At 36.8% G+C, this 15501-nt stretch overlaps 1 protein-coding gene across 1 annotated transcript; it reads right to left on the bottom strand.

The window, feature by feature from the left end:
• Window positions 1-8372: 8372 nt before the first annotated feature.
• LOC145674020 (zinc finger MYM-type protein 1-like) lies at window positions 8373-9413 on the bottom strand. The gene has a single exon (XM_081743846.1). It carries the CDS (start codon window positions 9411-9413, stop codon window positions 8373-8375), a length of 1041 nt encoding a protein of 346 aa, XP_081599972.1.
• Between the last annotated feature and the right edge of the window lie 6088 nt (window positions 9414-15501).

The raw sequence follows: 15501 nt of genomic DNA, 5'->3' as shown, positions 1-15501 counted from the left end.
AGAGGTAGTGTAACTATTAAGTTGCATTATGTTAACCATCGCAAAGGAAGAGATAATAATCGAACCCGGACTAACCTAAAATTCCTTCCATTAACATTTTCGGAAGAAAGAAGTGGTTTCCATGGAGAAGGGCCTTTATTTTAGGAATTGAAAGGGCTAAACATAAACATATCCATGTATACAGGTTGCGGAAGAACCCAAAACACTTGTCAAAACAAGCAAGAAAATTAACCCGAAACTTGGAAGTAAATACATGAGATCAAAAAGTGTGTACTCTCAAGGATGTTAAAATTTTTAATGGTACTTAGCACCCAAGTACCAGATCATTGTATACGACAGAAATCTTAATAGTTGAATATTTCATATGTTATTTCCACGCATAAAGAATAGCAAACACATATTCAACTTATATGAGGACAAACATTGCCAATTGGTCACCAGCGTACGCAATCTATTGGGAATAGAATGATTTTGCGATCATTGCTTGCAGGAGTACAATAAATCTGGGATTTATTATTGTTTTTACTGAACATCTTACTATCACTTATTTAGTAAAGTTGTTCATTCATTCTTACATTATAAAACTTTAATGTCTCCTGGAAACGTAAATCGGAATTGAACCCGGATGTCCTCTTTTCTTTGTAGTAGAAAATACCCTCAATAGTAATGTGATTATTTATTTAGAGGTAGTGTAACTATTAAGTTGCATTATGTTAACCATCGCAAAGGAAGAGATAATAATCGAACCCGGACTAACCTAAAATTCCTTCCATTAACATTTTCGGAAGAAAGAAGTGGTTTCCATGGAGAAGGACCTTTATTTTAGGAATTGAAAGGGCTAAACATAAACATATCCATGTATACAGGTTGCGGAAGAACCCAAAACACTTGTCAAAACAAGCAAGAAAATTAACCCGAAACTTGGAAGTAAATACATGAGATCAAAAAGTGTGTACTCTCAAGGATGTTAAAATTTTTAATGGTACTTAGCACCCAAGTACCAGATCATTGTATACGACAGAAATCTTAATAGTTGAATATTTCATATGTTATTTCCACGCATAAAGAATAGCAAACACATATTCAACTTATATGAGGACAAACATTGCCAATTGGTCACCAGCGTACGCAATCTATTGGGAATAGAATGATTTTGCGATCATTGCTTGCAGGAGTACAATAAATCTGGGATTTATTATTGTTTTTACTGAACATCTTACTATCACTTATTTAGTAAAGTTGTTCATTCATTCTTACATTATAAAACTTTAAGAGCCACCAACATCTCCTCGAGATTTATAAACACTTATCTACTATAGTAATAATAATAATAATAATTTTAATAATAATAATAATTGTACCTAAGGAGTATCTTCCAATATTTTCAATTGGTTTGCACGCAGTTTTAATTTTGTAATGGCGTTAATCAATTCTTCTTCTGCACCACTTACCACTCCTCTTCCCCTCCTCCTCATGAGAAGAAATGTTTTAGTATTATTGCACTCCACTACAGTGCACAGTAACTATTTTAAACTTTCTTAGACAATTACGACAGTAAGATTCAGTTGTTATCAGTTTTTCCAGTCACAAATCAACTCATACCAATTCTTTTCATACTTTGTATATGTAACAAACCTACAGATCACCGACAAGTTCATCCAATGAAACACAGTTCTATCAAATGTCGGATATTTTTTTAATCGTGAATACAGTTCATAGTTTTTAATCACACTGGTCTCTATTCAGTATTAAGAACTTCTTAAAATCTTTCTGCAAGATTATTTCTATCAGTAGTTTAACAAAGGCATCACATGAACTGCTTCATAAAGTACGATCATACATCTTCTGAAACTGAAGCAGAATTTCATCTTGTATATCCATATCAGTAATAATACTTATCACATTTGTCTTCAATATATTTTCTTTTCATCTAACAGAATGCAGTCATGGTTTATTGTGTCGTCTTGTACACCCACTGCAAAGAAGCAAACTTCTTGTTTTAGATCCCAAATTTGAAACTTGTTTATTAGACATTGAATGAATGCTTATGTTAATATTATTGCAGTAACAGGTGCATACATTTTCACTACTATTTTCATTAGACATTTTTACTTCTAATCTTTAGCACGTACAAAAAGAAAAACTGGAAGACTCCTCTATTGAAACAGTTTTTACAAATATTGTCTTCTTTATGCATATTTGTAAAACAGTACGAAGAGAGCTGAAATACTTAATCATACATAGATTTATCATTTCTTAACTGTGGTATTTACATAGATTTATAGTGACCCCATTGTCGAACTTTCCCCGGACCTTTTATTGATTTATTTGGAACGCCGACTTAAAACAATTTTGAACAACCAATGTGTAATAAAGGGGAAAAACATATGTCCCTGAAACTCCGTTTTTATTTTGTAATACCACTTCATGATTATGAACTTTACTTGTATTCTTATGTTCAGTTTAAGACTACTTTTCTAAGATCTACAATACATCTTTCCATTAGAATACTAACATTATTGGTTTCACACAATTGAAAAGTTGTTCTCCGTATCCAACTAATTATTTTTTCAATGTATATATGGCCACAGGTTGAATTTCCGGTACCAGCTGAACAAGTAATGTTATAGTTTAATTTGTTTTCGTTTTAATAAAAAGTATACCAAATTTAGTGTAATATAACACATTTTTAAAAGTCAGAGGAGAGGCTTTTCTAATTCTTATCTTCTAGATTCTCCTATACTTAGGTCTTTCCATTCGTCATTTCTCTCAACTTTTAACATCCTAAGCTGATCCTATTCATCATCTCCTTACTTTTGACCATCCTTAGGTCCCTCTGTTGTCCATTTCCCTACTTTGAGCATGCTTAGGTCTTCTTATCCTTCATTATACCATTTTGAACACCCTCTGCTTCCGGCACTGCTCTCAAAACAACATATCCAAAGACTACTTCCCACGTAAAATTCAGCAGAGTTGTCACCAGGAGGCAATAGCTGTTTTGCTATCGCGGAAAGCATGTACACAGATAACCACAACGAACATTGCCTGAAAATAATACTCTTCAAACGCAATAGGCAAGATCAGATAGTAACAAAAAGCTCGTTAAGGGTTAAGGACCACGCCATTGTTTGTTGGCATTGGATACTGTAGGTTCGTACCTTTAGTGCTTGTGTTTCCGGATTCATCTTGCACTTCTTGATGTACAAAGTCCGTGAGTTAGGCAACCCAGCTAACGCCTGCTGGAAGATTAATTACGCCTGGTAGAGTAGCTAGAACAGCAGCATGAAGTTGCCACTCCTGTTTTTAAAAAAAAATTATAAAGTGTGTTTTTGTGCAGGAGTGAGGAGAAACGCTGGCTGACGAAATAACAGAAGGGAGTTTATGGATACATTTACCCACAGTAAACAGCACAATACCAAAAAAGAATATACGGACACCAGAGGCGCCGATGAGTAGATAACAGTCAGGGGACTTGAATAATCTTATTATTAACACAAATGAGAGATTATAAACAAGTTAACTTACTTCAAATGACTATACATATATGCGTGTCAAAATAATATACGGATAGATTATGATTTGCAAAACACAGGAATATGTAATTGAGGGCTCGCAGGGCATTATATAATTGTATTCACTAAATTGTCAACATTACAGATTAAAAAAAACTCCTTTATTTTAAATCAAATACAGCGCGTATATTATCGCTTTAATTGGCGAAACGTGAACGAGCTGTGTTGAAAATTTCAAATTTGGGTGATTTGCGTATTTTAGGTACAAAATCCAAAGTTTAGAGTGAAAATGAATTTATTGTTTACAATAAATGAAATATGATAGGTTGCCCACAAGCAACCATTCCAATTTGAGGTATCTTTTATGCCGAGTTACATCTCTCACACTTTGTGTAAATTTTTTTTGATGGCTATGATCTTACGTTCTTTTACAATGATATATTTGGAATATACAAATTATACATATACATTATATACAGGGTGTAACATAAATGCATGGCCAAAAGTGACAAGGTGATTTAGGTCATCCAAGTAAGTAAAAATGTTCCCATAAGCATGGGTCTGATGCCGCTTCGTTTCCAAGATATAGGGTGTTCACATGTCGAGTCCCTACATTGGCTCAGTAAGGGGAAAGTAAATGGAAATGTTCAATATTAGAGGAATAATACAATCAAGTAGAATTATGCCTGTGCAAATACCTTTATACTAACATAGAAAATGAAACTAATCAACATTTGAGCTTATTGGGTTGACAATGTTGGCAACCTGGTACAAGGTGGTATGTTTTCAAATAGCAGTAGACGTCCACACTTTAGCCTATGATTGCTGACATCAAAACATTCCTAAATATAGGACACTGTCTTCCGACGTTTATGTGTGGCATAAACGAACGCTGCGTCAAAATCATCATCATCATCACCGGGCGAGAGTTCACGTGGTTCGGTTTTTACGTTAATCAATACGTCCACGTCTCATATAGTCTTGCTGTTGAAAGGGAAGTTAAACACCAAATCAACTTAACTCATTAGGAACACAGTTCTCAGTTAAATAAAAAAGTTAAAACCATACGTCCAAAATCAAAATTATTCATGCTTCTCGTATATATGTATATATACAGTGGCGGATCCAGTATATGATCAAGGGAGGGGCTAAACCATAGTTTGCAGTTTTATCCAGTGTAAAGCAGGATTGAAGTCCATTTTATCCAGTGTATACTTGAGCGGCAAGTGGGGCTATAGCCCCTATAACCCCCTTTGGACCCGCTCCCGTTTATATATTGCAGGGGGAAGCAGAGAGAGAGAGAGGGGCAGCAGAACAAATATGGTTGTATTTTTCATAGGACCGTGGTGGCTTAGTGGTAGAGCGTTCACCTCTAATGCATGGGGTCCTTGGTTCAATCCCAGATTGGACAAAGTGAGATTTGTGGTGGAGAAACACCGTGTGCGTTTTTTCAGAGTTCCCCTGTTTCCTCCCACTGTCTTCCTTCCACAATTTTCATTCATTCCTTATCATCACCGTTTACTTTAACTAGCTGACATAAGCATGGGGCGTCTAACTTAAAGATTTAATTTCATTTCATTGAAAAAATTAGTATAATTCATAATCTGCATCTTTATAAAGCAACTTGAACAATCGTAAAGATTTATAATGCTTAAAATTGAATTAAATCGCAATTTCAGTAATCTGCAATATCTTAGGTTTCTCATTTACTTACATCAAATGTTTAATTAGTTTATACTTTATAGCAAGAAACATGAAATGAAATTTTTAGTTTTACGTCCCACGGTTATGACGGTTAATTTAAAGGAGACGGTGATGATGAGAAGTGAATGAAATGGTGGAATAAAGAAAGTGTAAGTAAACGGGAAAACCCCGAGAAAACCCACGAGAACGGTATTTGTCCACCACAAAGTTGATGTTAGCTGCCATATAAGACACAATTATCTATACCTTTGGTGTGGGAAACCCTGGTTCGGTTCCGGCGGGAGCTCATGTGGTTCGGATTCCATGTTAATTAGTAGGTTCCGTCTCATTTAGCCTCGCTGCTGAAAAGGACGCTAAACTCAAAATCAACTCAAGTAAACAATTATCTATACATTGAATTTAAAAAGGAGATCGGTATTATCATAAGAGCAAGTTTATGAAAATGAAATGTATAATAATGGTTGTATATAAAATAGAGTTTGCGTAATGCTGTAATGCCCAACTAGGGTTACAATATTGAGCTGTTCAAACTATCCATCCCATCATTCTAATTATTTCACTTCAATGTGCATGTTCCAAAATTGTGCCCGAAATGCATTGGTATACAAGACAAAAACAAGCAAATCGTCGCTGCTCAGACGGTGAAGTCATGGAGTAGTAACGAAGTCATAGAGTACTAACGAAGTCATAGGCTCCGTGTATGAATCTCGCTGCGGTCATAATTTTTATAGTCGGGATTCAATTGCTTCAAAGCATATTTTTACTTTGCTGTAGCATTTAAATTCTTCTATTTCTAGCAGTAGCTTCTATTTCTATCAGTATGTGCAGTTGGTCGCTCCAACAGCTCATAAATAAGTATTTCTTATTTGTTAACAGCCAGAATCCACAACTTATTTCGATATATGTTGTTTGGCTTAAAGCAAGTACTGCACAACTGTTAAGTATTCTGCTTCACTTTCCTTCAGGCATTTTTTACACGCTAACATACAATATTTTATTGACCTTGTAAACGCCTTTAGGCATAAGACAAAATCAAAATGTTAACATACTGATCTCTGAGTATTAGCTTAGCAGAGGTGTCGATTTGTTTACTTGCTGTTTCTGCTCTCTTTAGAAACGACAGCTATCTGTTTTGGTCTGTATGAAGAAATTAATTCGTTCAATTGCTTTTTTTAACCTTCACTCACTAAAGCTAAACAATAATCTGTTTTACAGAAAAAAACAATATATAAAGTTTTATTTACATGTTTAAAATTTAACCCTTTTCCAGTGCTATATGCTAATCAGTGCTTTATTTGTAGAGTGGAAAAGAAATTTACGTAATTACCGCTTTCCCAGGGTGGGAAGAGTAGATCCGCCTAACAATTCTCATAAGCATAATCAGTTAGGCAAAATTCCTTCTACAATACTGCAATTATAGTTTGCGTCTCAAGTAATATGTAACATAATAATAATAATAATAATAATAATAATAATAATAATAATAATAATAATAATAATAATAATAATAATAATAATAATAATATTCTAGTATCAGACTTGAAGAGATTTTTATATGATATATGTATTCATGAAAATTGTTACTACTTGTTACATGCTAAGTTGGTCTTCCATTTCCGGCGGGAGCTCATGTGGTTTGGATTCTACGTTAATCAGTAGGTTCTGTCTCATATAGCCTCGCTGCTGAAAGGGACTTTAAACTCTACAATGAAATGAAATCTTGGAGTTTTGCGTTCTACGGTTATGTCAGCTAGGCTAAAAGAGACGGTGATGATGAGAAATAAATGAAAGGGTGGATGAAAAAACTGGGAGAACACCGAGAAAATCCACGCACACCATAAAGTTCACTTCGCGCGAGCTGAGATCAAATGCACCAGCGGTGAACGATCTACCACTGAACAACTGCGGCATGGTTTAAACTCTACAAGTCTAACATGTAACATTTCCCAAGTGTAACACTCCGATTTTGATAAAATTTAGCACTTAGATACTACATAAAAACGAATGCGAGTTTTTGTTTTCCGCGGAAAACGGTTTAAGGGGGCAAAAGCTCCCACCCAAAATTTTGAAAGTTGACGTCGGAAAGGCAAGAAGAAGTGGACCGTAGTGAATGAAATTGCGCACAGATATTGAAGACGTAAGATGAGGGAAAACGTGCGTCACATTTTCCTGAAAAATACAGTTTGGTCGGGCACGGGCCCCCCTCAAACCTTTGATCACGAAATATCAATAGTGATAATAATAGTTTCTCAGAAGTGCCTATAGAACATGAAGAATTGAAACGAAACTTTATATAGGGACAGTATGCAAAAATAAGCAAATACGGGTTTTTTGCATTTTCTGGTGAGAAACGGTTTTATGGGCAAAAGTACCCACTCAAAAGTTTGATAGTTGAAGGCAAGAGTGAACCAAAGCGAATGAAATTGTGTACAGATATTATAGACGTAAGATGAGGGAATACGTTATTCGAATTTTCCTGAAAATAATAATAATAATAATAATAATAATAATAATAATAATAATAATAATAATAATAATAATAATAATAATAATAATAAAACAGTTGGGTAGGCTGAGCGTTAGGTGGCCGAAAGAATGGACCGAAGCGAATGAAATTGTGTGTAGATATTATATATGTTAAATAAGGACTTTCGGGTTCAACATGTGTCCTTATCCGATTTCTTCAAATTTGGTACATCAACAGTAAGCACAAACAGTATAGCGTATTTTATAGTATTTCTGCAGGCGCTTTTAACCCTTACAATGTTTTTCAGCATAAACAGAAAGATGTGTCGATTTATTTCCTATTTACTGTTGATGTGCCAAATTTGAAGCAAATCGGGTGCGGACACTTGGGAAACATGAGATCCCTAATTTAACATATGCAATACCCACACACAGTCTCATTTGCTTCGGTCCACTCCTTCCTGGGCTACTACGGTAAAATTTACTGTTTTCGCAGGAGGCCTTGGCCCCCAAACAGTATTGGGGGCAAGGCACCCTCCGAATTGCACTGTTGGTATTTCGTAATCAACGGTTTAGGAAGTCTGTGCCCCGCACAACTTTTTAAAAAAAGAAAATTCGAAACAATATTCCCTCGTTTTACGTCTACGATATCTGTGCACAGTTTCATTGACTTCGATCCAGTTATTGCCTTTAAGCCGTCAAATTCGACCCACTTGTACATGTATCATCATCATGTATATTTTTCAGGGTTTCAAATAACGGCGCGTAGTTCTTCAGAACACTGTCAAATGACAGAGCTTTTACAGTCCATCTGTTCGGACATAAAGTTCTCAACGAGACACTTGAATAAAAACTGTAATTAGTTTTCGATAAGCCCTTCTGAATATTCGTAAAATTAGCTAAACGCTTCGGTGAGTCACGTATTAAATTTACAAGCGCACGCACGAATTCAAGAACATCTCTAATCCAAGGAATTTGTCGTGCTGCCCATTGTAAAGCTAAATGTAAAGAGTGGGCAGTACAGTGAATATAGAGCGCCTTTGGTTGCACTTCTTTTATTTTAGCTTTGATTCCAGAGTAACAACCGGACGTATTACTAGCTCCATCATAATACTGTCCCCTGCAGTTTTGTAATGATAGATCCATTCGTACAAGCACATCTGTAATCACTGCTGTTAATGTAGATGCATCCATTCCTTCTACTTTATAGAAACCGATGAAATCCTCGTATACTTCGAATGCTTCACTTACATAACGAATACACAGGCTCACTTGCTCCTGACGCGAAATGTCTGAAGTTTCATCAACAGTAAGAGAAAAATACTTTTGTCGTTTAATATAAGATGCTATGCCACGGAGAACGATTTGCGCAAGAAGTTCTAAAATTTCATTTTGAATGTCATGGCCGAGCCATTTATCTCGACGAAGAAGCCACTTGCTTAAATCTGCGGAATCCTCTGCTCTCAACTGCAGAAGCTGGTATAAGTTTCCTGCTTTCTCAGAATGTCCACGTAAAGCACATCCCTGTCTCGCTAGGTAGCGAATTGAGGAAATCACCTTAAGAAGAGCATTTTGCGCAAATACCACATTTTCGGTTATTTGTTTGTTCAATTTACTGTTCACGTTCACTTTTTCACTAAGGACTAATTTTAATGCTGCTTCTCGGTGAACATGAGAATTTTCGTGACAAGAAAATTTTTCAAGTTCTTTTTTTTCAGTTCTTGAAACCATTTTTAGTAAACCCTTCGTCCATATTTTTTGTAAACGAAAGATTTTTCTCCGTATCTTTAATGTAAGTGAAACAAAACACCCGCTCTGACAATGGATCCCAATGAAGCCAAACGTAGTTATCAAACCAACAAGCCCGAAAGCATCAGCGTATTTTACCGAAATACACTTGAGGGAAAGAAATATCGCGTGGTTGATTGGGAGCACTAATATCTTGCAATTTTATACCGGTAGTATCATTGTCTACGTGCGATGTGTTAAACAGCTGTTGTTTGTCAGACACATTATCGACATTTGAACTTCCCGGTCTCGATTCCACACTTACACTAGAAATGCTATCTTCACTGTTGATACAAGATGACTCATCAGTTTCGAGTATACTCTGCGCATCACTCATACATGAGGAGTTCTCTCCACTTCTTTTTGAACTGACACTACTACTGCCACTGATTATTTTTTAAATACTTCAAGAGAGACATTTTGTCTCGACTCAAGCACACACCACAGTTTAAGATACGATTTTAAAGAGCACCAGCCGGACCCGCATGATACAGAAATACAGACATACTGTCCCAAAACTATGACAACTCTCTTGCATTCTTTCTTGTCTAAATTTTTAGAAAACTATAAAGATACTTCTTTCACGTGATTGCCCTAAGGGGAGATAAAAGAGAAGGAAGGAAGTGAGAAAGATGCCTTGCCTTCTTTCCATCCACATGTGCAATTGCACGAATATAATCCAAGGCAGCAAGATGATACTGGTTCTTTTACCGTATACTTGCTTTGTTCGGAAGTTAAAAGATCAACAGGTCAACATGGACTGTCACTTGATAGCAGAAGTGCCCACCCTCCTCCTCTACTTTTTTTGGCTTCACAAGAACCGGCAGAAGTTGATCTTAGCTCGCGTTTCTACCATGTTCTTTCTTCTACTGCGGCACGGGACACCCTGAGGATGTGATTGACAGGTTATTGTATCAACTGTTCCATCTGCAGTTGTTTTAATCCTCCACATTGTTTTGGACATGCGCATTTTAAAACTGACCTATCATTAAAAGAATGCTGGAATCTAGCTCTTTGTATCGATCGTTTATCAAAATCTGAGAATCTTGAATTTTTCTTTTCCAGCTGTTGCCTATGTATGGTTCACTAATTTTCACCCGAGCATATGGATTTTGAATATTATAGATGAAAATCTGACACCATTAAAACACACAAACACATTATATATATATATATATATATATATATATATATATATATATATATATATATATACACTGCTCCACAAAACTTAAGCAACTCGAAGAAAGTGGCAGAAAATAAAAGGACACCATCACTGCACCAAGTATAATGAAGAAACCGACGGTCTAGATGCACAATGCAACACAAGTGAAGACGAACAATACAGTTAGGATGTACAGAGTGACCAAAAAGTTCAGCACAACAATACCTCAACAGGTGAAGCTGGATTGTGCGAGGGCATAGGCAGTCAATATGGCCTCCATGCTCGTATGTGACCACCACGATCAGCTATACAGGCACGACATCTGGCCTCCATGCTGCAAATCATAGTGTTGATCAAGTCTTGTGGCAGATGTTGCCACTCCTCCAGGAGAGCTGCTCCCAGGTCAGGGAGAGTGCGTGGTGGTGGACTGTACTGCACTATTCGCCGTCCAAGAGCATCCAACACATGCTTGATGGGATTCAAGTCCAGCGAATATGCAGGCTATGCAATACGCGTAATGTCTTCGCTCTCCAGATAGTCGGAAACAAGATGTGCACGGTGTGGGCGGGCATTGTCATCCATGAACAGGAAGTCTGGGGCAAATGCTCCGCGGAAATTGCGCACATGTGCATTCAGAATTTCATCCCGGTACCGTTGTGCTGTTAAAGTGCCATGTTGCACAATATGGAGGTCCATTCTCCCATTCAGAATAATTCCACCCCACACCATAATGGAACCACCGCCATAGGAAGGCCGTTCAGCAATAAAGTTTGAATGATAGCGTGTTCCTGGCTCTCTCCACACTAAAGTCCGACCAGAATCATACGACAAACTGAATCTCGACTCATCGGAGAACATGACACGCGGCCACTGGTGTTCCCCCATGCAACATGTTCCTGACACCATGTGTAACGCGCACGTTTGTGCTCCACTTTCAATGGCGCACACAGCACAGGCCTTCCTGCATAGAGTCCTGCTCTGTTGAGCCGACGACGAACAGTTTCACGACTCACGCGTTGTTATGTAGCCTGAAACAACTCATTGGCCAGTTGAGAACATGACTCTTGTCGGTTACGTTTGGCAGAAATTGTGAGAAATGCGTCATCGACGGCCGACGTCTTCTTCGGACGGCCTCCTCCATGACGTCTACTGACTTCACCTCCATTTTGGAAGCGACCCCACAGCCTCGACACAACACTTTTGTTCACGTTGAATTCCTGCGCCACTTCCACTTGCGATCGACCCAATTCCAACCGCCCAATTATTCGCCCGCGGTCAAAGTCACTCAAATGTCGTCTATCAGTCATTGCAAGGTGTGTACCCCACACAAGAACCACTAACATAATGCTTGGAGCCTCGGACACTACTAGGCTGTGCTGTACGCCTCATGGCATAATTTGTTCACCGCGCTTGAAACGGTGTTGCTTATGCAATAGAACGTGTGCTCGCCTTGCCTGTGTGTCTCTGACGCGTCTCTGTGTATGTGCATGCCACTAAGCAGTGTTGAATGGGCCCCACACGTCGCTTATACTACGTTCTCTCGGGTTGCTTAAGTTTTGTGGAGCAGTGTATATAATGTGTGTGTGTGTTTTTTAATGGTGTCAAGTTTTCATCTATAATATTCAAAATGCATATGCTTGGGTCAAAATTAGTGAACCATACATAGAGAGAGAGAGAGAGAGAGAATTAAATGCGATAAACACTTAGCAATTTATTTCAGTGCTTTGTATTTGAGAGGTAGTTTTCCCTGAAAGACAAGACTTTTTGGATATTGTTTGGTGCCCCGAAAGTGGGGAGGGGGCAAAATGCTATGTTTGCCCCCCCCAGTCTGGGAAGTGGATGGGCAAGTGAACCCTTTTGCCCCATGGCTCAGGCGCCTATGCAGGTAACTAAAAACGACCACAAGTAGCTTTTCTGTCATTGGTGTTGTGCGTGTTGCCTAATCAAACACTTAAAAAACTTTAAGTCCGTTGGGACAGGGTAAGGGGTTGTCCAAAAAGTAAAAAAAAAAAAAAAAAAATCAGTAAGGTCGGTGCCACTAATGGCACCTTTTCCGCACTAGCCGTCATCGAATTTCCAACAAAAGGGCAAAACGTTCCACCCTATTAAGCATACGTTACATACAATTGTAAATATGTCATTAAAAACAAGCGTGTTTCCGGTCAAGTGGAAAGAAGCCATAATTTGTCCTATCCCTAAATTTAGTGATGCAAAGAATACACATAATTTTAGGCTTACTTCTATTTTATCAGCATTTGCCAAGGTGTTTGAGCAAGTAATATTCAACAGGATAATGTGTCATATAAGTATACCAACCTTGTCATATAAGTATACCAACATGACTTCTTAAAGAATAGATCAACATTCACTAATTTAGCCATTATTACACATTTTATTGTAAATGAATTGGATAGAGGGGGTCAAGTGGATGTGTTCTATACTGACTTTTCAAAAGCCTTTGATTTGATAGATCATGATGCATTGTTACAAAAGCTAAGGACTCTTTATTTCTCTTTGCAAGCAAAATGCTTATTTGCATATTATTTGCAAAGTAGTGAACAGGCCGTCATGTTCAAAGGATACTTATCTAAAATATTCACAGCCTTATCTGGAGTCCCTCATGGTTCAAATCTTGGTCCACTCTTATTTCTATTAGCGATAAATGACCTACCGTCTCACATTCATTATTCTAACACTCTTCTATTCGCGGACGACCTTAAAATGTTCTCCAAAATTAATTCGCTTGAATACTGTGCAAAACTGCAAGTAAACTTGTGCAATATTAAGAACTGGTGTGACAATAACAACTTTAAGTTAAACGTAAATACATGCAAAACTCTTTCCTTCACGTCAAAGAAAACACGATTAAATATGACTATTTTATTGAAGGAACTATTTTAGAGACACCTACTTTAATTAAAGATCTAGGAGTGGTAGTTTATCCTAAATAAAGTTGTAATTATCATATTGAAACAATTATTAATAATTCATACAGAAATCTTGGCTTTGATATAAGAATAGGTAAATAGTTCCAAAACGATGATACATTAATGAAACTCTACTTCTGTTTTATGAGGTATCAATTAGAATATGCGACTCTGTCCCCAAAAACACATAGATATGATTGAAAGGATACAATCAAAATTCTTGAAATTTCTTGCTTATAGAAAAACTGGCAAATATCCAAAATACGAGTCATATTCAGAAATAGTACAAAACTTCAATATGAACAGATTGAAACAACGGAGGGAACATACGGATATTTTATTTCTCCACAAATTACTGCATGGTAAAATTGACTGTCCCAATCTTACTTAGAAGGTTCAATTGTATGTCCCGTCAGGTGGACTCCGCGTATGAAATAACACTACAATTTACTGCAAACAGGCAACAACAAATATCCTCGCTAAGTCTTCTATATGGAGAATGAATGCTTTCAACAATGCAAGTGAAAGAATATATGTTATAGATGATTTTGGATTGTCGGAGACAGTGTACAAACATAGCCTTAAAAATATGTGTGATAATGAAAATATATAAATGTATAACCTTGTTAATATATAACTACGGATAAATGTAGTTTTAAGGAACAAAACTGTAACTGGGCCTAGAGCCTGATGTGTTGAATAAATAAATAAATAAATAAATAAATAAATAAATAAACCAACTTCACTGTTAACTTTACAAACTTTGTTTTGTCTTTCAAACCAAGGTAGTATCAAATGCCTTGTTACAGTTTTCTTTGCCTCCAATGCTTTGGTAGCATCGTAGAAATCTTCTAAAACTGCAGTAATTCTTTCATTAAGGATTGATCAAGGCAATCTATACGCTGATCTTGTTTGTGCTCTTCTAGTATCCGCCGGATGTCGAAGACCTCCGAATCCACAGATTTCCACATGATGAGTTTAATGTTCCATCATACCTTAGTGTCTTGGTGAACAGTTTGTGGCAGACGGGTTACAAATCCAGATCTCTTGAGATATGTAACTATCTTACTAACGCTATTAAAAAGTTTTTTTTTTTACTTATGGCTGTTCATCTCGGAGGAAGTTACATTGAAATGCGTTACGCTAAATAGTAGCTAGTAATAGTAGAAAAGGTGTCAGTGATAGTATTTTTCATGGTAATTTAGTAGTGTTAGTGTTAAAGTAGTTGTAATAGTATTAGTAGCAGTAGCGGTAATACTACCAGTAGTAGTATTAATAGTAGACGTAGTAGTATTAGTAGTGGTGGTAGTAGTAGTATTAGTAGACGTACTGTTTTCCTATTAGTGCTACTAGTAATAGCAGTTGTGGTATTCGCTGTCATATTAGTATAGCAATGAGTAATGGTAATAATAGTAATAGCAATAGCAGCAATAGTGGAATTAGCACTAGCATTCGTAATTGTAATAGTAATAGTAGTATTACCAGTAGTAATTGTAGTATTAATACTACATACGGTGTAGCAGTTTTACGTATCTTCTCTATTATTCGTAACGCACTAATGAGCGTAGTTTAAGACTTTTACGTCCATGAGCTGTATTATACAGGGTGTTTCAAGACAACACCGACAACGTTTGAGAGGTGATTCCTGACACCAAGACAAGACAAAAAGTATAGACCAACCTGCGTGCACAAATGCTTCCCTTCGGAGTTATAGGCTGCCGAAAACATGAAAAAATGAAATTTAAAGGTCTATAGCTCCAATTCTATGGAACCTACCGTAGTTGGGTCAAGATTTTACTTAGGAACTAGTATGTGCCCTACCTAAATATCCAAGTTTCAGAATTCTCCGATAGTTCCGCAACAATTTTTATAGAGGTAGTTAATGAGTACTTCAAGTTATATACCCATATCCAAACTCCCTCTATAAAAATTGTTGTGA

The sequence above is a fragment of the Thermobia domestica genome, chromosome 17, assembly GCF_964235325.1.
Source record: "Thermobia domestica chromosome 17, izTheDome1.hap1.1, whole genome shotgun sequence".
NCBI classification, from domain to species: Eukaryota; Metazoa; Arthropoda; class Insecta; order Zygentoma; family Lepismatidae; genus Thermobia; species Thermobia domestica.
Note: the sequence above shows the minus strand (reverse complement) of the source record. Positions and strands in the feature narration are given on the sequence as shown.

Coding starts and splice junctions, on each gene's coding strand:
- LOC145674020 (XM_081743846.1), bottom strand. CDS start 9,413: ATGGTTTCAAGAACTGAAAAAAAAGAACTTGAAAAATTTTCTTGTCAC.